We start from the raw sequence: 27,861 nt of genomic DNA on the forward strand, positions 1-27,861 counted from the left end.
TAACATCCTACAGTGACAAAAGACTGAATCAACGCCCTTACACATTACAGACACTGCTTAAAATTCAGACAAGTGTTTGACTTTTGATTGAAAGATAGACACAAGATAACGAAACAGATCGAAAGGTTAAACTTAACCAAGAAGACAAACATAAACAAAACAATAGTCTCTTCGCATCTTTAACATTATAACATTGAGCAAAAGGGATCGAAACTTTTTTTTTTCAATTTAAATCGGAAGAAGCAAAAGCTTAATACTTTCAAGAGTTTTATGACAGAATCAAGTCAAACCTGGAAGAGAGTAAATAGATGGGCTTGAAGATTGATTGCAGTGAAACAATCACTGATTGGGGAAGGAAAGTGAAGATCTTTCTTGAAAGGGTAATGGGAGATTCTGAGATAACTTTGTCTTGGCGGTTTAATTTTCACCGGCGGCGAGTTGAAAGGGTGCCTATCAACCGGTCGTGTTTAGGTCAACCTCCGTCGTTCACTTCAGGTGTGCTGACGAGTGACGACTGACTGAGAGGAAGGCGATGCAAACGAGTACTCTGTTGTCTGAATCGGATCTGACAAATCCCTACATAGAATAACCAAACATAATAATTAGCGGTTCTAACCGGTTTATCTGTTTCGATTTCGAACAAACACAGTTCGGTTGTAGTGTTACAGTCAAACTCATTAAACCAATAAATGGATATCTATTACTAAAAAAAATAACGATAATAATAATAATAATAACAACGTTGATTATAATCAACATTATTAAGCTAATACTTACGGAGTAATAAATTAATATCAATCAACTGAATACAATTTTAGACATAAAAACTATTTATAAGAAAAACTCTAAAAACTATTAAAATCTTTAAAATGATTTTAGCTGATTAAGATTACTATTTGAGAAAAAAAAATTGTCTGCAATTCTGCATCACAAAACTTCTCATGCTTCGAGTAATTAAGACAATAGATTTAAAGGCAAGACTATGAATTTAAAGATGAAAGGTTATGTTTGTTCGTTACTTGTAATTTCAGGTTTTTTTGTGCATAGAACAAATATCGTATTCATAAAGCCTAGTTTGAAAACATAGCGTTATCGTGTGTATTGTGAACAAGTGTCTCGACATAAAACAAGTACTAAATGAAATGGAATCATATAGTGAGAAGTGAAGTGCTCCTAAAGTCCCAAGTTCAACGGTTCAAAAGCATCGACATCTATTGACCTCTCGTCTCCCAAGATAATGCGTTCCCCGATATTATTCCTTAATTAATTTTGTGCTCTCCTCCAAAATACACCGTTAAGAAAAGTTACATTAATCTTCCACGTTGAATAGTAAAATGCCTCCAAGGGACGTCTTTGTGAAGGGACACCAAGAGAAGGGACATGTTCTTAAACAATCTCTAAGTATAAAAACTAGACTGACTCTTGAAAACATTAGCATAATTTAGAAATAGCATTCATCTTATATTCTTAAATTATTCAGCATCTAACTTCCAAAGCACTAAAACCTAAAATTAATGTATCATTTATTATCGTTGACATTTGTTGAACACATGCACACGCAATGGATTATGGATGTTAACTGAAATATTTAAAATCATATGATGGATCCAACGGATATCGTATTGGTTTAAATATTTTGATATCCGTATGAATCCATATAAAAAACCTTACTCTATCTGTTTAATATGTGAGTAGTTTTAGTTAAAAGTGTGAATATCAATAAAGTTATTATTTTAAAAAAAATATTATTTAATATACAATTTTAATCAATAATTAAAAACAAGTAATGACAAAAAAATGACAAAAAGCAAGTATTATTGGATTCGTTATACAATATTCAATCAATGCAAAATAATTTTGGATTTTGTAAACAACTTACATTGTGAAACAAAGCTTTTGGTTAAAATTATTTATATAATAAAACGGAGAGAATATTTCGAAATACTCTATCATTTTTAAATAAGTGTCAATTTAACATTTTCACACGGATTAAGAAAATAATAAAAATATATGTAAATGATTATTAATTATGCATTTTTGACCAATAGTATTTGAGATAAATAAAATTATTTATAAAATTATGTAATTAATTTTCAACTGAAAATAAGTATAATTTGCATTGAAATTGTAAAGTGACATTTTTTGTGTAATAAGAAAAAAAATAATAACATTTACTATAAACAGAGGGAGTATAAATTAAGTTTATACAATATTTTATAAAAATATTATAAAACTGAAATTAATGATAATATTATAAATTTACTTAATACTCTTTGTTTTATTATAAGCGTCACTTTGACATTTTTCAGGAAATTAAAAATTTGTAAATAAAAATTTATTAGTTATTTAAAAGAGTTAAAAATATTTAATATATTAAATTGTATTAGAATTATAGAATAACACTTATTTTGAAATAAAAAAAACTAAAGTAACACTTATTGTGAAAAAGAGGAATAAAATTTTACTGTTGTATCTTTGGGTATAAACAGTGCTATGCCAGCATATGTGTACAAAAAAATATTATCTTCTACATTTAGAAAGCACCTACAGCATCTTTTGGAAAACACCTGCAACACTGAATTAGCTGAAGATTTCAAAAACAGTACCACCCTTAAATTCATTAAAAAGGTTAATTGACAACAAAAATAAATCTTAAACATACGAATCTGGTGCAGTCATTGTCAATTTTTTTTTTCATTTATATTATAATTATATAAATGCATCAATTTTCAATTTAATAGTCAACGCTTAGATTTTTAGATTAGTATAAAAAGAGACACATCAACACATACAAAACTCAAACTTGTTGCATTCCCCAAACAAAAAAACCTAAAAGCAACAATGGAGTCTCATCAGTCTGGGACCAGTCCACCCGAAACCCCAAAACGTTCTCCGTTCACCGAAATATTCCACAAACTGAAGTCCAATCTCATGTTCCGGTCAAAGCTCTCCGAGATAAACGGTGCAATGGGCGATCTCGGCACCTACATACCGATCGTCCTCGCCTTAACCCTCGCCAAGAATCTGGACTTAGGCACAACGCTGATATTCACCGGCATCTACAACGCCGTAACCGGAGCGGTTTACGGCGTACCGATGCCGGTCCAACCGATGAAGTCCATCGCAGCCGTGGCGATTTCGTCGACCGCGGAGGAGTTCGGTATACCGGAGATCATGGCCGCGGGAATATGCACCGGAGGGATCTTGTTCGTGTTGGGGGTCTCCGGTCTGATGCAGTTCGTGTTCAATATCATCCCTTTATCGGTCGTTAGAGGGATTCAGCTGTCGCAGGGGTTAGCCTTTGCGATGTCTGCGGTTAAGTATATTAGGAAAGAGCAAAACTTTTCGAAGTCGAAAAGTGTTGGCGACAGGCCGTGGTTAGGGCTTGATGGTTTGGTCTTGGCTTTGGTTTGTGTTCTCTTTATAGTTCTGGTGAATGGAGATGGGGAACAAGAAGAGGAGGATGAGGAAGAGAGAAATGGTTCAAGAAGAAAAAGGGTTTCGATTATAAGGAAGGTTATATCTAATGTACCGTCTGCTCTGTTGATTTTTTTGTTGGGTGTTGTGTTGGCTTTTATAAGGAAACCTAGTATCGTGCATGATATTAAGTTCGGACCGTCGAAGATCAAGTTGGTGAGAATGGACAAGAAAGCATGGAAAAACGGGTTTTTGAAAGGGACGATCCCGCAGTTTCCTCTCTCTGTTCTGAACTCTGTTGTGGCGGTCTGTAAGTTTTCCTACGACTTATTCCCTGAGAAAAAGTTCTCGGCTACGTCGGTTTCGATGACTGTTGGGTTGATGAATATGGTTGGATGCTGGTTCGGGGCGATGCCTACTTGTCATGGAGCCGGTGGGTTAGCAGGGCAGTACAAGTTCGGTGGGAGGAGTGGTGGGTGTGTGGCGCTGTTGGGAGTAGCTAAGTTGGTTTTGGGACTGGTCTTGGGAAGTTCGTTGGTGGGTATAATGGACAAGTTTCCGGTTGGTGTGCTGGGTGCTCTGTTGCTGTTTGCAGGTATAGAGCTTGCGATGGCTGCTAGGGATATGAACACGAAGGGAGATGCGTTTGTGATGCTTGTTTGTACAGCTGTTTCTTTGGGCTCGAATGCTGCGATAGGATTTGTTGTTGGGATTGTTCTGTATGTGGTTCTGTGGATGAGGAACTACGGGAGGGTCAAGCCGGCCAACCTTCCTGTTCAAGTTGATCAACATCCTTGAAGGTCTTCGATCTTTTTATTCTTCTTCTATGCTTTCAAATGTGATCTGTTTTTATACCTGAAAATAAAAAAAAAATTCAAAACTTCGTTGAACTGAATTGTGCTACTCCGTGTAATAACTACACTAGTTTGATTTTTTTTTATATATATATATTGTAAATCTGTTTACCAACGTTTGTGATAATAGTAAAAAGAAATGGACCAAATAGCTCTGGACTATCTGTGGAATAACCAGTTTTCCATTAGATGGCTTTTTGATCATTGCGTATAAAAGAAGCTACTAATTAACCTTTTTTAACACAGCGGAGTAAGTTATCCAGAACCGTAACTGTCTGATTACCTTGTGTACTAGTCCGTATTGGGTCAGAAGATACAACAAAGGGATCTCTACAACAAATCCCACTTCTATAGTATCCGAGGTGACTAAGTTTTAACCTTCCAGCGTAACCGTAAACTTTGTTTTTGACGCATTCAAGTTTTGCTCTGAATTTACTATTGGTTTATCATGGGATTTTCTCTATTAATATCTTTAATGTTTTAACGTCTTGCTGGATTCATAAGGATCTTTTCTCTCGTTGTACCTCGATCTTTCAAACGAAACGGTTCATTGGCGTGTATGATGTATTGATGTATCATGTACTTATCTCTCTGTATAAGGGATAAAATAACATTGTCCTATCTTTCCACAATTCCACGTCCTGAAACAAATAGGAAACTTTTCTAGCATCGATTTTATTCTTAAAACCCAATGAACGACCGATGTGCTAAGTGAATAGGAAACAAATAGGCCTAGTGGCTGCCTTGCAGAACTTCGAGACCAACATTATCTATACAAAAGTTGTGTGTTTGCATGGATCTTTCAAGGCTTGATAAACTTATATGTAAAACAAATTTACTAAAGTGTTACGAGGACATAGCTATGATAATATAAAGATCTTCGCCCGTGTAATCATTGAAGTATATAGCTTTTAGTGAAGTTGTTTTACCCTCAAAGTTACGTATTAGTCGAAATCACTTTTGGGAGTACTATCATAGTTTGTTGATATATCTTCACCGGAAAGCCAAAGCAGATTTACCTTTCTCATCGTGATGTCATCTATTACTAAGCTATTATGGGTGATTATCATCAGGCTAGTCGAATTTTCATAGTTGCCTAGCATTAATCATGTTAAAGCAAATGATACGTGATACACATGTCTGTGTATATATAGATGGAATAAATACACAATTTAATAGCATTTAATTTGTTGTTACGGCTAATTATATAAGTAAATAGCATTCACAATTCACGAATAGTAAGTTGTCACTCCTTCGCACATAGCCATTTTTATTTTATCTCTTTTTGAGCGAAAGACAGTAAAAAAGTTTCTTCGCTTAGAGCATTTCCGACTCAACTCTATTTAAAAAATGCTCAAATGGTATTTTATTTCTCACTTTGTAATAGAGTGAAAAATATGTTTACTCCAAATATAGAGTAATTTTTTTTTTTTCCTCACTCTATTTTTTACTCTAAAATAGAATACAATTGTAACAAATTTCATCTTTATTATAGAGTCACTATATTTTAGAGTAAAAATAGAGTGAACATCTCTAATCACCAACCACGAGAATTTCCATAATCAAAGGGAAACAATAAAATAAAATAAGTTTTCCTCATAAATCACGTTTTTATGTATTCCACCGTATAGCTCCTTTTTTAAGTTTTGTTTTACTTTTATTGTTGAACTTGAAAGGATTTTCTTCTTCATTTCACGAAGGTAAAACGACTAAAAGAATCATTCAATTTGGGATATCTGACATATCACATATGCATGAAATAAACACACCATTAATCTGTTAATCATTTGTTTAGATAACTGGGTGATGCAAATGATTCGAAAAAGAAGTTTAGATAATTCCATAATATCAACATTCATAACTTAATTGCTAAAGCTGTTAAAACGTCCAAAGTTCAGCTTATACGGGTACTTGCAACTATCAATATGCATAAGCCCGTGACATGTTGACGGAAAGAATGAGACCCATAAATAGTTAATAGTCAAATAACGTGGGAAGTTTTTCTGGTTGGTGAAGAGAATGGAATCAATTTTTTGAACAAGAAGAAAGGTCACAAGACACATGATGTGTTTCGACTAAACGACATATCTCCTGGGAACAATCCCTCACATGGTGCCTTTGGATGCTAACTTTATACGACCACATATGCTTCCAATTACTTAACTACATTACAAACATCTTTCACATTCTCAAATGACAGCTTAAAACTTAGTCAACAACATAAAAAAATTTAAACTATTTATCCAAAATTATCAGTTGGTTCTCTTACAAATTATCTACCATTTGTCTTCTTAGTATTATTATGTCATAGGCTGCTCATAAGCATAATAAGTACTTTGTTATGGAGTAAAAATCTTATATGTAATCCAAAAAAGAAACACAATCAAGTGATATTAACTGTGTTCATAATGCGTTCGGAGGACTCCCGCGTTACATGATTGAAACATGAATTCTAATCAAACATCATTAACGTTACTTTATGTCTCTTTAGATTATTAATTTAATATTTAATTTTATAACTCTCCTGTTTTTCTACTTTTTCTTTACCTTTTCCATCAATAAATAGTCAAACTATATTTTTGCTCTCCCTCCTTGGACTTTTCTTTCCCACACCTTTAGCACATCTACAATCAAAGTATTTCACAAATAATTCGACAGTGTTTCTAACAATATGCATTTTTCCAAGGACAAATGTGTAATATAATTGCCAGTTGTCAAGAAAACTCGCGCGTTAAATCGTCTGTCTCACATCTCACAGCAACTCAAATGGTCAAATTTGTCACTTGTCAGATAAATTGTCAATTGTAGCAATTTTATGAAAATATTTGGCCCTCAAGGTGAAACTAATTAGCAATTACATTTGCTTAGCAGTTTCTAAGGTACTAAAGTTCCCTGTATTGATCTATTTTATACATTGTTGTTAGCAATTATAATTTTATTTTATTTGTCATCATTGTGGATCAATAGTCACTATTTGAACTATAGATTCACTTAATATAATACTACTATTTAGTTATATACTTCACAGAACTTCGTATTTTGTGGTGCATTCCACCTAGTACTATTATTATTCTTACATGTTTATGTTTTAATTCATAAGCAATTGACATCACTAAAATAAAACATAAACCATTTTTTAAGTTACCACAAATGTGATGTCTCCATTATCCATGGTCAGTTTTCTGCTTGACAGGGAAGAAAATAATTATAATTAAAAATAATTTGAGAAAAATAACAAAAACCCTGAAATCTTTTTATTTCACACACTCTCTCCCCTATCTCTCACTAGAAAGTACACTCCCCCACTTACATTTCATCCTCATTTATTCTCTAAAGTTTCCTTCTTTTGATATTTTTGCAAGATCTCTCCTTTCTTCAAAAGGAAAAGAAACTCAGAAATCAAAGTTTCTTGATTCGTTTCGTGAATCAGAGTAAGTTTCTCCTTTATTGCTTTTTTTTAGCTTTACTCCATTCGAGTTTTCAAATTGTTTGATTCTTTTCTCTCTTTTTAAATAAGTTTCTGGGTTTGTTATTGTTGCTTATTCCTTGCTTGGAAGATTTGTGGAAAGTGTGTTCATTTTTCTCTCTTTAAGTATATTTTCATGTCTCTCACTGGAGGAAGATAAAGGAAGTATGGAAACAGAAAATGAAGATAAGGAAGAAGATGAAGCTCACGAGGAAAATGTTATTCCTCGGAGGGTTTTGCCTAGAGAATCAAAGATAAACCATAGATATCTGAAAGATAAAGCAGGTCAGAAGGCTCAGGAAGTTGATCCGGGTATTCTGAATAAGAAGAAAAACCGACGCCAATAATATGTCTAGTTTTTACTGGAATATTAGGGGTTTCAATAAGCATACTAAGCATATGGTGGTTCAAGAGTGGGTGAAGAAAAGGGGTTTTCAGTTTGGTTGTTTGATAGAGACAAGAGTGAAGGAGAATAAAGTGAAGAAGATTTTGGAGAAGGTGTTTCCTGATTGGTCATATATTGCTAACTATGAGCATAATAGGTTGGGAAGACTATGGATAGTATGGAATCCAAAGGTGCGGGTTACTCCCTGTTTTCAGAGTGCACAACTTGTTACTTGTTCGGTTCTGTTAGAGGGGATGAAGGACGAAATTTTCTGTTCGTTTGTCTATGGTTACAATTTGGCTGAAGAAAGAAAAGATTTATGGAAGGATCTAAAGGATCATCAAGACTCTCCTATAATAAAGAAGTTTCCTTGGATTGTGCAAGGAGATTTCAATGAGATTCTTAGTGGGGTGGAGCATTCGGTTATTGATTCGTCTCAGGATTATTCGGGTATGAGGGAGTTTCAAGAGGTAGTCCAGTACTGTTCGCTGATTGATATGTCTTATCAGGGTCCTCGGTTCACTTGGAGCAATAGAAGAGATAATGGGATTATTTGCAAGAAGTTGGATCGTACGCTTATTAATGAAGAATGGATGAGAAGGTTTCCTCAATCTTATTGTGTGTTTGATGCAGGAGGCTGCTCAGATCATCAGCGGTGCAGGGTGGTTATTAAATCTGAGTTGATGAAGCCGCGTAAACCGTTTAAATTTGTAAATGCGCTTGTGGACATGCCTGATTTCATCACAGTAGTAGAAGGTTTTTGGTCAGGAACTGATGTTCTGTTCAATTCTACTTCTGCTCTTTTCAGATTGTCAAAGAAATTGAAGGCTTTAAAACCAATCTTAAAGCAGCTTAGTAAAGAGAAAGTCGGGGAGATAGTAAAGAAGACGAAGGAGGCTTACAAAAATCTTTGTGAAGCTCAGAATAGGACATTGGAGAATCCTACTCAAAATAATATTGAAGTGGAGTCGATTGCTTATGGAAGATGGATATTTCTATCTACTATAGAAGAGAAGGTGATTAGCCAAAGGGCAAAAGTTCATTGGCTTGAAGTTGGTGATGGGAATAATAAGAGTTTTCATAGAGCTGCTAAAGTAAGAGAAATCAGGAATTCTATAAGAGAGATTAAGAGATTAGACGGCTCAGTAGCAGAAACTCAAGAGGATATTAAAAAAGAGGCAGTGGATCATTTCTATAGTTTCTTAACTCATAATCCTACTGAGTTTACGGGAGTGGATGTAGAGGAGTTGAAGCTTCTACTTTCTTTCGAGTGTTCTGAAGGAGATAGAAGCATGCTGATCAAAGAAGTCACTACTGAAGAGGTGAGAAAGGTTTTGTTCTCTATGGCAGCTGATAAGTCCCCAGGACCCGACGGATTCACTAGTGAATTCTTTAAAGCTACTTGGGCTATAACAGGAGGGGATTTCGTAGTTGCAGTGAAATCTTTTTTTGATAAGGGGTTTCTTCCTAAGGGTATAAATTCTACTATTTTGGCGCTAATCCCAAAGAAGAATAATGCAAGTTATATGAAGGACTATCGCCCCATCTCATGCTGTAATGTTATCTACAAGGTAATTTCGAAGCTTCTTGCAAATCGTATGAAGGGTATTCTGCCTCTCTTCATATCTTTAAGTCAGTCAGCCTTTGTTAAAGATAGACTCCTCATGGAGAATGTTCTTTTAGCTTCAGAACTAGTGAAAAATTATCACAAGGATTCAGTGACAGAGAGATGCGCAATGAAGATTGATATATCAAAGGCCTTCGACTCAGTGCAGTGGTCTTTCTTATTGTCTGTTCTTGCGGCTTTGAAGTTTCCAGAGAAATTTATCTTGTGGATAAAGAAGTGTATTGAACTTGCATCTTTCTCTATTCAGGTAAATGGGGAGTTAGCAGGTTATTTTAACAGTAAAAGGGGTTTGCGTCAAGGTTGTGCTCTGTCTCCGTACCTGTTTGTTATCAGTATGCATGTGTTGTCGAAACTCCTTGATAAAGCTGCAACTGAGAAGCGGATTGGTTTCCACCCGTACTGCAAGGATTTGAACTTGACTCACATTTGTTTTGCTGATGATGTTCTGGTTTTTTCTGATGGTAAGAAGAGTTCCATAGAAGGTATTCTGGCAGTTTTTAAAGACTTTGAGAAGAAGTCGGGTCTTAACATAAGTATGGAGAAATCAACTTTGTATTTGGCGGGAGTGAAGGAGGATGATACAGTAGCTATTTTGGATCAGTTCCCGTTCGACAAAGGTATGCTCCCAGTTAGATACCTTGGACTTCCTCTTCTAACTAAGAGAATGAATGTGCATGACTATAGCCCTCTCATCTCTCGGATTCGTTCTCGTATTTCTTCATGGACTGCGAGGCATCTTACATTTGCTGGTAGGCTTCAATTAATTGGATCTGTGCTTTATAGTATCACCAATTTTTGGATGTCAGCATATAGGTTGCCAAACCAGTGTATTCAAGAAATAAATAGTATATGTGCTGCTTTCTTGTGGTCTGGGCCAGTTTTATCTACGCACAAAGCAAAGGTTTCTTGGAGTGATGTTTGCAGACCAAAGGATGAGGGAGGGCTTGGGCTAAAAAACTTGACTGAAGCGAACAGAGTCTCTTGTCTAAAGCTAATATGGCGCATTCTGAATGCAAGATCCTCTTTGTGGGTCAAATGGATTTGGAAATATCTCATCAGGAAGGGGTCGTTTTGGAGTATAAGAGAAGAGAGTATGTTGGGATCTTGGATGTGGAGGAAGCTGGTGAAACTAAGACCTATGGCAATGCAGTTAACCAGAAAGGAGATAAATAGTGGTGCTAATACTTCCTTCTGGTATGATAATTGGTCTAATCTAGGACCTTTAATCGAGTTTATTGGTGAAAGAGGAAGTATGGACTTGGGTATTCCAAAGAATGCTACAGTGGAGCACGCAATTCAAATTTACAGAACCAGAGGTCATAGGGTCTACTCTTTGAGGATGATAGGTCAGGAGATATTGACACTAAAGAGTAGGGGGCTTAATCAGTTTGATGATGAATGTCTGTGGATGAGGGAAAATGGGGAATTTAAGCCTGGTTTTCTTACAGCTCAGACGTGGAACATCACGAGAAGGAAAGACCCGAAAGTTGCTTGGTTTAAAGGAGTTTGGTTCGCGGAAGGTACTCCTAAGTTCTCTTTTATTGTCTGGTTGGCTGTTCAAAATAGGCTAGCAACAGGAGATAGGATTCTCAGATGGAATGCTCAGGCCATTTCTACTTGCTGGCTATGTCAATCAGAAATAGAAACGAGAGATCATCTGTTTTTTGATTGTGCATATTCTAAGGAAGTGTGGAAGGGCACAGTGAAGAATATGGCGGGGCTAGGGGACATCCATCAATGGAGCAGAGTTCTTCAAGCAGTTACTAATGGTTGCCAAGGGAAAGAATTGACGTTTCTGATGAGATACAGTTTTCAGATGGTGGTTTATGCTATATGGCATGAGAGGAATATTCGAAGAGTAGGGGAGCCTTCTCAGCATGCGGTTTGTCTTATTTCTAGATTGGACAAGATGATGAGAAACAAAATTACATCTCTTAGGAAGAAAGTGGGGAGGAAGCATGATAAAACAATGCAGATTTGGTTTGGTAGGAGTGTTTGAAGTTGGGGAAGCATTTTTGGAGTGGTTTTTTTCAAAAATTTATCTCCTTGCCATGAATTTTCTTACTCTTTTTCCCACATTAGAGTTTTGTCCCATTTGGGTTTTCTCTAATGGGGTTTTAATGAGGAGAATTTTCATGGTATTTCCAAACTTGATTTCTTTTGATCAAGTTTGAGGGAGATTGGGTTTATTCTTCTTTGGTTGTATATCTTCTTTCTATCTAAGTTTGTTTTCTATTGTAGTTGTTTTAAAAATTTGCTGCACTTGATGTAACAATGTTTTTTTGTTTGAATAAAATTTAAAATTCTTTCAAAAAAAAAAAAAAGATTAGCTAACAGTTGCTACTGTAGTTACAGTATCCTCTTCAAACTTTACATAAACTCGGAGGTGAGACTTTCTATATTAGTTGATTTGTTTAAGTAAATTTGTCTAGGAGAGTTGTGTTTTACCATTCTACAGTATCTGCTTTTCAAGTGGATTGATCTTTGAGGTATTCTCCTCCAAGTCTCTATCTTTGGAGTTAATTGGGAGTGGGGCTTTTCTTCATGTGCTTGGTTCCTCATATGTCTTCTCTGTTAGATGTTGAAAAATGTTTTGTCCTTTTGCTATGAAAGAATCAAAACTATTTTCTAAGCTCTATGAACTGGACTAGTGTATGAGATGAACTTGTTATCTTTGATTATGTATGTGATGGTTTTAACACAAGGCTGATTAAGTGATGAGGTGATTGCTGCTGTTAATAGATATATCTGTTGTTTCAGAGATGCTAATGCTTTTCATGCTGTTATTTTTTATGTTACTGCAGATTAGACTAATAGCAAAACTGAGCTGGAGCTTCTTTGGTGAGAGAAGCTAGATGGCTATGGGGTGTAAAGTTGTTGTCTTTTTCGCACTCTTCTTCACTGTGTCAGCAGAAATTTACATTGTGACAATGGAAGGAGATCCAATCATTAGTTACAAAGGCGGTGTTAATGGCTTCGAAGCAACTGCCGTGGAGTCTGATGAGAAAATTGATACTACAAGGTACCCTCCTGTGTGTTCTCCCTTCTTCAATTATAATCTCATTGACACCTTGTTTAATGCTTTGCTTGCTTGCTTGATTAACAATCTGTTACCTTTGATGTATGTCAGTGAATTGGTGACATCATACGCCCGTCACCTCGAGAGGAAACATGATATGCTTCTTGGAATGCTCTTTGAAGAAGGATCATACAAAAAGCTTTACAGCTATAAACACCTCATCAATGGATTTGCAGCTCATCTCTCCCCTTCTCAGGTGAAATCATGATATAGTCTCTTAAGTGTTTTATTTCCTTGTCCCTTTCTTACACTATATATTAGTAGGCAGAAGTGCTTCGTCGCGCTCCTGGTGTGAAACACCTGAGCAGAGATTGGAAAGTGAGGAAGCTCACCACACATACACCACAGTTTTTGGGATTACCAACCGATGTTTGGCCAACAGGCGGTGGTTACGACAGAGCAGGAGAAGATATTGTTATTGGCTTTATCGACTCAGGGATTTTCCCTCATCACCCTAGTTTTGCTTCTCACCAAACTGCAGTACCTTATGGTCCTCATCCTAGCTACAGAGGCAAATGTGAAGATGATCCTCATACTAAGGTTAGCTTCTGCAACGGGAAGATCATAGGTGCGCAGCATTTTGCTGAAGCTGCTAAAGCAGCTGGTGCTTTTAACCCGAATGTTGACTTTGCTTCACCAATGGATGGTGATGGACATGGAAGTCATACAGCAGCTATTGCAGCTGGGAACAACGGTATACCTGTGAGGATGCACGGCTATGAGTTTGGAAAAGCAAGTGGGATGGCTCCTCGTGCTAGGATTGCTGTTTACAAAGCTCTATATAGGCTTTTCGGAGGGTTTGTATCTGATGTGGTTGCTGCCATTGATATGGTAAAGAAACAAACTTATCACAGTTTCTAAAGAAATTGGATGGACTAAATTGTAGTAAGTATGTTTTTTTTTGTTGTGAGGAAAGGCTGTTCATGATGGAGTTGATATTTTGAGCCTCTCGGTTGGTCCAAACAGTCCTCCAGCTACTACAAAGACAACTTTCTTAAATCCATTCGATGCTACTCTTCTTGGTGCTGTGAAAGCTGGTGTGTTTGTTGCTCAAGCTGCTGGAAACGGTGGTCCTTTTCCCAAAACTCTGGTCTCGTACAGCCCTTGGATCACCACTGTAGCTGCTGCAATCGATGATCGGAGATATAAGAACCATCTCACTCTTGGAAATGGAAAAATGCTTGCCGGAATAGGATTATCTCGTAAGCTTCCTCCCCTCCCTATGATCTGCTTTGTAGACATTCCTTTAATTATTATATGTGTGTTGTGTGCAGCTTCTACTCGGCCTCACCGTTCGTACAAGATGGTATCAGCAAATGATGTTCTGCTTGGTTCTTCTGGTGTGAGATACAATCCGTCAGATTGTCAGAAGCCAGAGGTCTTGAACAAAAAGTTGGTCGAAGGGAACATTCTTCTCTGTGGATACTCTTTCAACTTCGTTGCTGGTTCAGCTTCCATCAAGAAAGTCGCTGAAACAGCAAAGCATCTAGGCGCTGCTGGATTCGTACTCGTTGTCGAAAATGTTTCTCCAGGCACAAAATTCGATCCTGTCCCTTCTTGCATTCCAGGGATTCTGATCACAGATGTCTCTAAGTCAATGGTAATATATAAGTTCACTAAACAGTTAAAATCACTTTCACTAGTATTTTCCTCAAACTTGTTTGTTTTTCTTCACTAGGATTTGATTGATTACTACAATGTCACCACGTCAAGAGACTGGACGGGAAGAGTGAAGGAGTTTAAAGCTGAAGGAAGCATCGGAGATGGTTTGGAACCTATTCTTCACAAATCAGCACCTGAAGTGGCTCTGTTCTCAGCTCGAGGACCCAACACTAAAGACTTTAGCTTTCAGGATGCTGATCTCCTCAAACCAGATATTCTTGCTCCAGGCTCTCTGATATGGTCTGCTTGGTCTGAGAATGGAACTGACGAGGCTAACTATGTCGGTGAAGGATTTGCATTGATTTCTGGCACGAGCATGGCTGCACCACACATTGCTGGTATAGCTGCTTTGGTGAAACAGAAGCATCCTCAGTGGAGTCCAGCTGCTATCAAATCGGCTTTGATGACAACTTCAACAGTCATGGACCGAGCAGGAAGGCCTCTCCAAGCACAGCAGTACTCTGATACAGAGACGGTGACGCTTGTTAAAGCAACTCCGTTTGATTATGGAAGTGGTCATGTCAGCCCAAGCTCTGCTCTAGACCCTGGTCTCGTCTTTGATGCAGGTAATTTCTCTCTACTCCAATGGCATATACCTTCAGATGTTTGATTAGGGTTTCTCTGTAGGTTATGAGGATTACTTAGGTTTCTTGTGCACCACGCCTGGTATCGATGCCCACGAGATAAGGAACTTCACAAACACTCCCTGCAATTACAAAATGAAACATCCTTCGAACTTCAACTCGCCATCCATAGCCATTTCCCATCTCGTGAGAACACAAACCGTTACAAGAAGAGTGACGAATGTTGCAGAAGAGGAAGAAACATACACGATCACATCAAGAATGGAGCCATCCATCGCCATTGATGTGAGTCCTCCTGCAATGACACTTAGAGCCGGGGCTTCGAGAAGCTTCTTGGTGACTCTAACAGTGAGGTCTGTGACCGGAGCTTATAGCTTCGGAGAGGTTACTTTGAAAGGAAGCCGAGGGCATAAAGTGAGTCTCCCAGTGGTTGCCTTGGGACACAAGCGATGAAGACAATATATGAGATGTTGTAATATTATTATTATTGTTGTTTTTATAATACGCAGTAATAATAAAAAGGTAGTTTTGTATGAGTAAAAGTGAATAATACTGTTTGTATAATTAGTTATTTTTATTTTTAAATTAATTTGAAGAAATAATAGTGACATGTTATATGATACATGCATTATATCTGTTAATTACCTACTAATCTTTCTAAAAAATATCAATTGAAGAGATCTTTTTTTATGTTAGGAATCAAGAATCTCACAATCAGTTCTCTGGAAATAAACATTCATGGTTAGAAGATCATAACCAACATTATAATGCTGCTGAGCCATGGCACCAATAACACTCATATCATCGAACGTGTTCATACTCAAGGCCAAGCAAAATCTATCTCCATTGTCACTTTCAACAAACAAACTCTCAAAGTCTAACGTCAGCTCAGCGCCGCCGGCGAAATGAAACGTGACGACGGGAAACTTTAAGAGATCAAGTTTCATATTCCCTTCATAGCAAGGCTTCGTGTACTGATCCCAATCTTTAACGCGTGTGAGTACATCTCCTAGAATAAAATCGATTTCTTCGAAGAGTGTGTCGTAAGCTTCTCTAGCTAGGATCGTCGGTGAGCAACCCGTGTCGATGACGGTCCCTCCTTGGGAGCCATATCTCTCGAAAACATCGGGTTTGATGTCGAGAAGTCTATGACCTAAGGAGATTGCTTGGAGGTCAAGGTAGTAACGGTCTTGGAATATACGTAAAGGGGTTGGATCGCCTTCGGTTCTGGCGCCGTCTCCGAGGATAAGAATGTTGTGCGGGTTGGTCGGATCGGTTAAGCTACCGAAGCAGTAAGAGAATTTAGAGCCGAAGTTGCGGGTTACTATGGAGAACTTACCTGGACCTAAACCTAGCACGCCGCTGTACTGAGTAAAACCGGAGTTGTCTTGTCCGCAGCCTATTACAATGTTTTGTTTAGAGACCAAACCGTCGTCTGATGTCTGAAACGTGAGCTTTTCTTCAGCTAAGGTACCTCTAGTGCTTGAATTGTCGCGGTAAAGGAGGTAGTATTGGCAAGTTTTGGTCCTTTCGTCGTGGGAGATTCGGGGCATGGCGTGTGGTGCGAATTCGCACGAAGCGTCACGGTAAGTGGAAGATCTTGAAGGTCGGTAAAATGGGATTGACTGAGGGTAACATTTACAGGGAAGGTATTGGATCCAAGTCAAGTCACTACCTGTGTCTATGAGTAGAAGTTGTGGGACTGGTGGGTTGCCTATAGAGATGTTCGCGAGGAATGCTGCTGGACGTGTGATAGGAGTTATATGTGAGATGATACTCACTGCGTCTGTGGTCCACTTGTTATCTAGACGGGAAGCGGGAGGTGGCTTGGAATGCAAGTAACCTGTATTTTTCTTTGGTGATTCTTGAATTTTGTTTGATTTTGAGTGTAGTAGCCTTGGCGCAAGTCGGGGATGCGATGTGCATCGGTTGGAGCACGTGAATGCGATTAGGAAGATAAGAATGGTGGTACGCAATGTTAGCGAGATAGTCATTTGATGATCACGAAATTAGTTTTTTTTTCTTCTTAAAATCCTTTTAGTAGGAGTTGAGAAAACCAAAGGCATCGACTCTCTGTCTTTGTGTGAACTTCTTTTTAGTATGGAGAGGATTCTTTTCTTGCATGATTCATTGATTTTACCAACCGAAGTTGAACACATATAACTCTGATCATATTTCAGGCAAAAAGATTACGTACGTTCATGGATCTAACATGTCTTCAAATATGTTTTCAACAAGAGTACTAGAACACGAACAAAAAGAGTAGCATGATCATAGATTTCACATTATTCTTTTCTTGTATTTTTTAAGGAATATTAATAATCAATCACGGTCAGACTGATTGTGAAAACGTTTTTTACTTCTTAAATACAATTTAAGAAGATTGTTAGTTGTTAAATTTTCATTGTAAAGAAGATTAGTTGCAGATTAGATTTTTGTTTGGTTTTCCACAAAGTAGGATTGTTACATAAAATTCACACACGCTTGGTCCGCTTGGACGCCTATTCAAGACATTATATAGCAGGAGTCATAGGTAACAAGCTTGGAACAATGTTGAATGATTAGTAATACAAAATAATAAAGATTAACAAAACGAGTAAAAGAAAAGACTGAAAGATCAATAACAAAGTGAAACAAATAAGCATCTAAAAGGTTATATATCCTCCATATTCTCAATATTGGAATGTTCGCGAGTGAAGAATGGCTTAAGTGCGAGTTTCTGAATAAACATCCACCAAACGAAGCATACATATGAGCATTTAATAAATAAAAAACTGAAGATGTTTTTGACTCAACCTAGGAAGATTTAGATGAGGTCGAGTGAGATTGGGCCGGGTCTCGATTCTCAGCTGTAACATTTCACTTCTCAGATGGAGAACAGCTGTCGTTAGAGATGAAAAGTATCTTCTTGAAGCAAAAATAAAAGTTATTTAAGAGAAATCTTATTTGCTTTTAGATCTTATCCTATATTATAACCCTGCTGAAATATCACATCTCTGTGATGCTCATATTACCAGTAATGCTCAGGGGTCACAGGCTGTGAGTCACAGCTAAGCAGATAACACCCAGTATAACCAACTTCTTGAACACACTCTTCATGTCCAAGGACAACTACGCTCCATCTAGGAAATGGAACCGTAACCATAACGGACCAGATCCCGTTAAAATCTCTATCGTTGCAATCCGTCTGCATCTTCTCTAGTTGACTCACATCTGCGGTTTTAAAACTTCTGACAAAAGTATCTTAGATGATGTTGCCAAATATTCTTCACAGAAGACCGCTTATGTACCCTTTGACCTGAGAAGATGCAGATTGAGTGCCCCAATTTAATGGAGATATACGAGAGAGGGTTGGCCAAGTCTAGATAATTGTTGGTTGTTAAGATTTTCATTGTTTCTACGTGGTTATCTCACAGAAGAGTAGTTGCTGCAGATTAGGTGTTTCTTTGGTTAAGCAAATAAAAAGTGTGCATTCCAAGTCGGCAAGTCGTAACCCAACTGCAAAACCAGAAACACTTGAAAGTGTTATGGACCTACCTAGCTCAGAGTGATCAATGAGAAATAGATTGCATGAAATCATAAAATCACATATCAGAGAGTAAACCAAATTGCTGATATGCTGGGTCTCTTAGTGCATTAGCCAACAACTATTGATATTCTCGCCCACACCACCTCAACATGAAGATACATATTTATTTTTGACAACTATTTTTCATGTTAAACGATAGAAAAAAATTGAAAATCAAGTAAGTGGTCGGATTTGGAAACTATCACTGTCTTAGCTGAATGCTTGACTATGCTTCATATGTTGTACAGTTTTATTACTAGATTAGGTCCGCACAGCGTGCGGATGTATAGAAATAACACATTATGTTTGAACAAAGTAGTGTAGATGTGTAGTATATTAGTTTTCCGTAAATCGTAGAATGACAATAATACTTTTCGAAGAGGTAAACAATGTTTTTGTTAGAAGCAGAGGTGATGGAGAATAGAGTAATTAACATTTTGTTCATTTCCGAAAAAAACTAATTAATATTTTACACACTTATTGTGTTTAAAATTTCTTGTCAGCATGTGTATGCCAATAATCTAGATGGATACCAGAAGATATGCTCCCGTTGTTTTCTAAACACACACGGGTCAAATTCAAACCTATGGTCATGTTTTAGTCAAGAACACAAATGTTTTTTAAATGTTACGTAAGTTAAGCGCTATGAAATTTTATTCGGTGGTTGTAAATCTCGAGATTAAGTATTATATATATTTTAAAGAGAAAATTCAAAAAGAAAAAATCGTACTGCGTGGAAAACGAACGTGAAGGAGAAGACAATGACAGATATAATATTTGGTGATGGAAGAAGGACACATGCATTGATGTTTCTTCACGTAAAGAAAGGCCTTCGAGTTGGCATTTCCGTGCCTCACGAATCTTTGTCTACCTCGTGCTTCTTTTTAATTCACTTGTCCTGTTATTTGTATATTACTATTAGAGTTGGTTGTTTCTTTATAAGAAATGGTATTTCGAAGTGCCACAACACTCGCTACTATGTCTCTTCTCCTCTTTGACTTTTGTCACACTTGTCTCTATCGTCTTAACTCAACCATAGTTTGCAAACCCCTAAGCTAGACCTGATGCTTCTCGATAGGTATTACTTTGTCCCATAATTAACAAATATACTATGTCACTTGTTTGATTAATTAAATGGTTAATCCAAATCAAGACCCCCCATGTATCTCTCGTCGTGTTGTTTGTTTTCTCTTAATAATCTTTTGTTGGGATTGTGAAATGTGAACGTGATGTGTGGTTCAAGAGTCAACTTCAGACGTAGGGTTGGCACTATTAATTCTGAATAATGTAAACCCCTCATTTTTCATTTTATTCAGATTTGTAACTAATGCTCATAATGTCATTTTAATATACAATGTTCATACCTTTAAAAGCCATAAAATTTGAGTTTTGATTCCATTTATATAAATTCTCAAGACATGATACTGAATTTCGAATGGACTTTACATATATACACGTAAAGTCCATTCTCAGTTAACACTCTTAATCTTGTTGATGTTATGTGTATGGTCAGACCGCACAGAGTTTCCAGAGAATAAAAGTTTTGGTTAATTGATCTTTAATACCGCTTGTACCACGTTAACTCCAGTTAAGAGATTGTACTTGTAACTGTAATACATAAGGGTGCAGATGAACAATAAATAATTTAATTTGAAGGAAATAGGACATTAATTTTCAAAAGTGTTAGAACTTTTACATTAAACAAGAAAAGACAGAAGTGAGCTTGAGCAACTACGTACATTGACTTTGACAGCCTAGATGGGAATATATAGTGCTTTGATTATTGTAAATACACAATTAATTAGAAGAGGCCGAAGATGATAAGGAATTTTCGTTTTGTATTCACTGGCATCTGAAAAGAAAATATTTAATAAAATTCTCAGATATAAATGAAAACAGGGAGATCCAACTAAACTTTGTTGTTGAGGACTATGTGTTTTGTCAAACATAGGATCCGACCATTGTTTGTTGTACATGTGCCTAGAGACATGTCCCTCGCATCACCCTAACTACTTGTCTTCCAGATTTAATATTCATATATACAGACCTTTCTACAATTTAACCCAAGAAAATATAACGAAAAATCACACTATTTTATGTAAAACGAATTGCAGGTTAGGAGGAAGATGAGAGAAACAAGAGAGACACAAAGCTTCAAAACAACATCTTATCCTATTGATTCTCCTTTGTACACTAGTAAGTTAGTAACAGGTTTATATGTATATACAAGTATCAAATATAGCCAGAAAACTAACTATTGTATCATATTATAAACCAAGGTTAACCGACAGCAGAAACAAAAGAAAAAAAGAAAAAAAGAAAAAAGCTATTTAAAGATTAATTCGATCACCAGGTTTTAGTTGTACAAAGCTATAATCAATAGATTTACATTTTGTAAATAAATTGACATCATATCAAGAAATGATAAATCTATTTTATTTGCAAATAGATTGACTGTATATTTCGAAAATTACATAATCCAAAATAATGGAACCAAAATAAATATTTAAAAAAAGAAAGAAACTGCAGGCTTGAAGCTTTGACTTCCAAGCTCCAAGAAAAACACTCAACCCACTTATACTACAACGCTCTCGCTTCCTTGCTCAGTCAGAATCGTCAATCTCCGAGCTGTCTTCAAGAACTCACTGCAAACATTTATTTACTAATCAAATGTTTAACTCAATCACCACAGATTAGGACAAAACACACAACACAAGTCTGTTTTTTTGTTTTACCTGAAAGGTTCTTTTCCTGGGTATTTGATGGCTCCTGATGCATCCCTATAGAGAACAGAGCTCAACATCTCAGACTTTTGAATACCAAACATGTCAGAGAGTTTCCTACTCAACTCTTCGTACGAACCAAGAACCGACAGGTCTAAGGTTCGACCCACATCGTCCGACTCCATAAACACTTTACAATGCCCTGTCTCCAAACCCAATGCGTCATGAGCCTTGTTAGAGCAACCTGGTGGGATCTGCGTCTTCTCTGCGTCCGTTGACCCTTTCTGCTCCTCGGGTAATATGAGCTTTCCGAACAACACGATGTGTGACTTCTTAGATTCTGTATCACTGCACGGTGACGTTCCCATAGTCAAGAAGCAAAACCCTTTCTCGTTTTTGCTATCAATGTTTCGAAACCCTAGAGGAGTTGATGATGGAGGAGGAGGAGGAGGAGGAGGAGGTCGGTTTAAGTAGTAATGGTGGAGATCAGAAGATGATAGCCCGTAGTACTGATGAGCATTATGCCTGGCTCCCTGTAAACCCACGGGAACATTGTCCAGAACAGAGCTTAACGGGTTTGATGATCTGATAAGAGGATTGCTTGGGAAAGAAGGTACTGAGATCCGAGTGTTGTTGTAATCCTGATGCTGAGGAAGCCTCATCTTTTTCCTCGGCGGCGAAAAGGAAGGGAGTGGCATCGGATGTACGTTGGATACCAACTCGACCAACCACGGGTTAACCCGCTTCACGTTTTGGAGTAGATCAGGCTCATCCCACGCCACCTGAAAAACACACACAAAACTTTTCGTTAAGTTTCTTGGTCTTCCAACTTAAAACCAACCGGCTGGATCGGCCAAAGTCCTATTAAATATCGATCTAGGCGGCAAATCGGATCTAAACAAATCAATAATCTTCTATAAAACGCCTAATTACCACCCTAATTGAACACTTCTAAACTTAGAAAAAGAGAGATTACAAAGTAAAGAACAAAAGGAGGTAACTTGTGGAAGGGGTTACCTGTAAAAGTCGCCAAGGAGAGTTAGGCCAACGGATAGGATCAGAGACACTAACAGCTGAAACAGTCCCCATAAACCAACTAATCCTAGAAGAATCTTCCGTCTCAAACGCCATCTTAAACCTCATACCTGAGCACCAAGGAATCCTCATCGCAGCCCTAGCATCCAACGCCTTGACGCAAAACTCAGACGAGCTAGCCCTAGGATAGTACACAACTTCGAAAGCTCTCCCGCTAACAGCAAGCGCGGCCGCTTCCACAACAGACTCAGCCGTCACTTTCCCTTTCCTATCCGCAAGAGAAGAGCTACTATCATCCCTCAAAAGAGAAGAGTAGCCGCCACAGCTTCCACCAATAGGGTTCCAACCCGCTGAATACTCAGGTCCGTTACCACCGATTCCTCCTCTCTTAGCTCTCCTGATCCCTACGCAGAGATCTCCGTTCTCAGCTCTCATGAACACGATGGAGTCTCCAGCCACGAGCTTCTTCTGGTTCACGAAGTTACTCCAACCGGTCGTGAGAAGGTGTCGACGCGGTGTGCCTCTGTAGATATGTCTGAACTTCCACACGTCTCCGTGAACATCCTTGGCGAGAATGGTCTGAACTGGTGGCTCAGCGTTGTAATCCAACCTCGGGAAGATCGTCTCCGCGCAGTAACGCGGAACAGAGAACCCTCCACCGTTGTTAGCATCGGACTGAGTCAGAGTCTTTGCAAACGACGGCGTTTTCTCGCTGCTGTTACTCTCCGAAAAACCGCTACTATCTTGGCGGCCATCGTGATCGACGAAGTCGTCGTCTTTTAGAGGAATCAGTCTCAGTTTGGCGAAAACCTCGTCGGATTCGGGGTCGGCCATGTACTTGATGGCCAAGACACGGCATAGAATCATCGGAGGGAGAGGGAGGTTCTTGAAATCGACACGATCGTAAGCGTTCTCGGCGTGGCCTTGAGGGAAGTAGAAGACTTTGGAGTTCATAGGTGGCATACGAACCATGCCACCAGCACATGCATGCCATAGTTGAGGATCTAAGCCTTTCTCTGATCCGCTTCTCATCGGATTCATAACGTTAATCATAGTTGTGATAGATACCTCAGGACTGTGTTTGCTGTAAAAACGAAAAAAAAAAGTATTAGTTTTGTCTGAAAGAAGACAACATACAAAAGCAATCAGTTAAACTTCAAATGCTTTTTTTTTTTTAATTTTACTTTCTTGAAGTACTTTAAAACATGTTATAAAGCTTAAGTCTTTTGTATCAGTCAACTCTATACCTAACAAAAGAGATTTTCCCGGAAAAGAAAAAGTTTCCTGAGAATCCGACAATTGGGTCAGTTCGGATAGAAGATTTCAAATATCAACAACCAATCTAATTTTAGAAATTTATCAGCTAGATTCCTGTAAGAGCGTCTGCTCACGGATTGTGTTGTGAAGAAGATAAAGCAAAAAATAAAACACACACAGATCGGTCTGAGAACTGAAACAGTAAACTTGGAAAGTACAGAGAAGAACATAGACAAGCTTAATCCCATCAATTTAATCAAAAGATGAAATTTTCAGACAAGGGTTCCTTCGATTAAACAGAGAAAGATAAAAGACGAAAGTAACGAGTTTTTTTTTTTTTGTTCAAACCTTCAACAGTGGCAGATCTGAGGCTAAAAAGTAAAATCTTTGATGATTCTGTCTAAAAAGACTCTCTTGGTTTCTTGAGAATCTGAAGATTCTGTAGCTAGTTTTCTGCTTCAGAATCGGATAAGAGAAGTTCCCTTTTTGTTTTGTTGCACAGAGGGAAATGAAAAGGGGGTTCTTGTATATATGAAGGAAAGAGTTTTTGCTTTCTGGTTTAACTTGAAAAAAGAATATTATTCTCTCTTTTTTCTCAACTTTCATTAACTCATTCACATGTCTTTTTTTCTTATTAGTCTTACTTTTGCCTTAATTAATCCAAGATTAATTTTAAAACGTAATATTTTGAATAATAAATTCAAGTCCCAGAAAATGTAACAATATGGTAAGTCAAACCCTTGGTTCCGGGCATAAAAATTGACAGTACGACGGAGTGTTAAAATATTTAAATACAGTTAATACTTTAACGAAAATATCGATATACGAGTAAAGAGTTAAATCACGCACGTGACGGATCCGCACGTGTCGTCGGTGCTTCCGACATATCTCCTTGATATCTGATTAGAAGCATCTAATTCATTAACTATTCGGCTTAAAAACAGATTTATTTTTCAAACTCAGCTATTAACTGTTCTTTGAATAAAACTAAGTTTTACAGTTTGATAATCCCAATATCATTTAATTTTTTTTTCTTATTGTTTACGAAACACTGTTGTAGTTTGTTGATGATTTCCATGTGAGCAATTTGCTCTTGCTGACCATATTTAGATAGTCTATGGAAAATCAAACTATAAAAATACCTACTTTGGTTTTTTTTTTCTTTTTTTTTTGAGAAAGACCTACTTTCGTTTTTAACTTCTTATGTGAGTGATCTTTACGGTTCTGTCTAAATTATTTGTATGAGAAACATATAAGAGCAGTATTATAACATTTTTTTTTTTTTGCTAAAGTGTAAATATCATTTCAGAAATGAACTTTGAGACTTACAAGATGTGTTAACAAATTACAAAATCTCTAGACTTGATTCCACGGCAAAAAAAGGTAAAAAACATGGAATCAAAAGCAATCGAACTTAGAGCCGTTCTGCTTTGGAGCGAACAGGACAATAAGTACTGATAAAATTCTTGACAAGTCGGATGATAGGTTGAACCGAGACAAACAACAGTGGAGAAACTCGAAACCAGAACATGAGGCACACAATGCTAGCAAGAAGCTGATTCAAATGCCTGCTCGAACAAGTTGCTTTCCCTCATAGCCGCAGATTCAAACCCGCTCGAGGACTGCCCTCATAGTCCGGGCTGGGATAATGAACTGAACCTAAGTTCCAGCAAACGAAGAGACAACACACACCCAGGTGCTTAATAGCGCTCAACTAAGCTCCACCGCACTCGTCCTCTAAGCCGGTAAGGAGAAAGGGGCAGCATCACCACCTCCCGGATCTTACTACATCCTCCATCCGCAAGGTGTGACCCAAACTCAAAGAATACGAAGAACCTCCACTGTCCAAGCTGATGAACCTATAACTCATATCCAGACTAACAAGCAACGCCTAATCCACAACAAAGGAGGGAAGAGGAGCCAAATTAATGCATCACTCAATAGACAAACCACCTAAACTTCACTTAATGGAGCAACAGAGAAGTCGACATCACATCAGTGAACGAGACCCCGAGGTCTCAAGCTCAGACAGCGCATACCCATGTAACCCTTGAAGCAAATGGCCACAACGACATTTGGGGTCCCTGCCGTCAGGGTGTCTAGAGCCGGGAGAGGATACAACCATACCAGCGATGTGAAGCTTCAACGATGGCACAGTCGCTAAAGGTACACTTCGTGAAGCTGTCACAACTCGACAAACGAAATCACTCGCTTGAAGACGACGACCGGAAATAGAATCACTTCACCAGCAGACACCTACGCCGGAGGGGGATTTGGATGTGACGGGATCGGTGGAGGCCCTCTCACAACGCTGTGCGGCGCTGGAGAGGCAAACGGTACAGTATTATAACATTCATGTCATATAATATGCTTTTTGATATACAAGAAAGAAAACATTTAGAACTATTTTCCTACAAGACCATAACTTTACTCCATATGTCCAACTAAGACATAGATTATCAATACTATGATCATAGCAAGGCTCCATAAAGTTCCGCATGTGTCTTTGTATTTTCTTGTCGTAAGATAGCTTTCACATTAATACGAAGGGTTATTCATCTAGGCCATACGTAAACAAAAACTCAGTATCAATTATCTACAAACTAGAAACCAAATAGTTGAAGATTTATTGCATTTTATGAAAATATTAGTATATTACTAAATCAATTCACCAAAATCTAAGGGATTTTCAGTCAAGGATTTAAAAAAAAAAAAAAATCAAACGCAAAAAGCATATATTCTAACAGAGATTCTCTTTATAGCGATACCTTTTTGTGTCAGCTTTTTGTAGCAGTGCTTATGCTGAATTCATCGTGTATAAAATGAAATCTAACTTAAAGTAACACTGATTCTTTTTCCTTTTGGACATCGATTTTGTTGTTCAACAAAAAAAGGCAAACACTGATTTATCTATGGAGTAATTGTTATCTATGATATGAATCCAAAAAAAAATTCCAGTCCAAATTTCAAATAATTATAAATTAATAGAATATGAACTGGAATTGATATATAAGAAACTAATAATGAAAACATATTTGAACATATGACATAGCTCGTGCGACTAACCATGGTTAAGCTTGAAGTGTGCCTGTGTATATACTGGAGGTCAACACCATTGTCAATAATTATTGTTTACTTGTACCATTTCTGTTAATCCAGTAATATTTACATGTCACAAAGCAATTTCGTCATCAGAAAATAAACTCAGTGGATCTGATCTGAATGTCCTTATTCGTTCAGATTTGGTTATCAGTTATCACAGTTGCATGTACATAGTCCTCATGTTTGACCATATGCTTTGATGTCTCTTAACGCAAAGGCTGTTAATGTTTTTTAATATCATTTTGTAATTTTGAAAGTCAAATTTAGATTACTCCTCAGAAACCATTAGATTGAATGACTACGTACCAGTTTATTACGACAACTTTGCTATATTTTCTTCCCATCATTGACAATGTAATTGCAAGTTAGTCATGTTTAGGTCAAAATACTCATGCAAAAAAATTGGTGAAATCTCTTAAGGATATGGATAAATGTTCTTATGTCCTATGTACCATCCGCAATTTAAACCATTAGACAAACCCTTTAGATGCATAAACATAAACACAATTTTTTGTCTGAAAGACATGGATCTTCCTTCACTCCAGTTTAGCTATGAGACGTCATAAACAAATTAACGTTATCTTATTGCAAAGCTTTAAATTCATAATATGCATCCCTAACATTAAGCATTAACCAAGGGATTTGACAGTCAATGTATCAACCCAACCCTAACCCCCATAACTATTTGGCAAGCTACTAATATAAAAGAGTGTTCAAGAAATTTATATATGATAAACCAATAACTTAGTAGCAAAAAAAAAACAGAAAAGGGGCATAACATGTTTGAATGAAGCAACCTATACATTTTGCGAACACGTGGTTCATTGTGTTACCATTCAATTCCTATTTATCGTTTTCTTCAAGTTAGAAAATATAAACTGTGACATCCCACAAAGAGAGATGGAAGCTAAAACAACAAAGAGGGTAAGTGTAAAGCGACCTTTTAAGGAGGAGACATATAAAGACATGAATATGGATCAGACACACAAACAGTCGTTTTAGAAATTGACTCTCTCTTTGTCCTTTTCTTTCTCTCCTGTCTTCACAAAATTTATTATTTTTGGTTGGTTTTAAGTTTTAACATGATTTATCCTTGAGAAAA

At 37.3% G+C, this 27,861-nt stretch overlaps 4 protein-coding genes across 7 annotated transcripts; 2 read left to right on the forward strand and 2 right to left on the reverse strand.

The window, feature by feature from the left end:
* The first annotated feature begins 2,815 nt into the window (after positions 1–2,815).
* Positions 2,816–4,430, forward strand: LOC108840490 (molybdate transporter 1-like). The gene has a single exon (XM_057003453.1). It carries the CDS (start codon positions 2,842–2,844, stop codon positions 4,213–4,215), a length of 1,374 nt encoding a protein of 457 aa, XP_056859433.1. The 5' UTR covers positions 2,816–2,841; the 3' UTR covers positions 4,216–4,430.
* A 3,107-nt stretch (positions 4,431–7,537) lies between these two features.
* LOC108842162 (subtilisin-like protease SBT2.6) lies at positions 7,538–15,676 on the forward strand. Of its 4 annotated transcripts, none has more exons than XM_057003447.1 (8): positions 7,545–7,702; positions 12,554–12,771; positions 12,880–13,024; positions 13,093–13,659; positions 13,745–14,030; positions 14,103–14,428; positions 14,507–15,056; positions 15,118–15,676. In XM_057003447.1, exons 2-8 carry the CDS (start codon positions 12,605–12,607, stop codon positions 15,525–15,527), a joined length of 2,451 nt encoding a protein of 816 aa, XP_056859427.1. In that variant the 5' UTR covers positions 7,545–7,702; positions 12,554–12,604; the 3' UTR covers positions 15,528–15,676. The 4 variants fall into 4 exon arrangements, with proteins under 4 accessions (XP_056859426.1, XP_056859427.1, XP_056859428.1 ...); XM_057003448.1 differs by lacking the exon at positions 7,545–7,702 and adding an exon at positions 12,108–12,238; XM_018614992.2 differs by lacking the exon at positions 7,545–7,702 and adding an exon at positions 12,297–12,471.
* Positions 15,677–15,698: 22 nt separating this feature from the next.
* Positions 15,699–17,242, reverse strand: LOC108841375 (aspartyl protease UND). The gene has a single exon (XM_018614137.2). The coding sequence runs from the start codon at positions 17,066–17,068 to the stop codon at positions 15,767–15,769; it is 1,302 nt and encodes a 433-aa protein (XP_018469639.1). The 5' UTR covers positions 17,069–17,242; the 3' UTR covers positions 15,699–15,766.
* Positions 17,243–20,957: 3,715 nt separating this feature from the next.
* Positions 20,958–24,210, reverse strand: LOC108841760 (auxin response factor 16). The gene is made up of 4 exons (XM_018614522.2): positions 24,006–24,210; positions 22,383–23,484; positions 21,378–22,147; positions 20,958–21,287 (listed from the first exon to the last, which is right to left on the reverse strand). The coding sequence occupies exons 2-4, from the start codon at positions 23,451–23,453 to the stop codon at positions 21,218–21,220; spliced, it is 1,911 nt and encodes a 636-aa protein (XP_018470024.1). The 5' UTR covers positions 23,454–23,484; positions 24,006–24,210; the 3' UTR covers positions 20,958–21,217.
* Positions 24,211–27,861: the final 3,651 nt, after the last annotated feature.

The sequence above is a fragment of the Raphanus sativus genome, chromosome 2, assembly GCF_000801105.2.
Source record: "Raphanus sativus cultivar WK10039 chromosome 2, ASM80110v3, whole genome shotgun sequence".
NCBI lineage: Eukaryota > Viridiplantae > Streptophyta > Magnoliopsida > Brassicales > Brassicaceae > Raphanus > Raphanus sativus.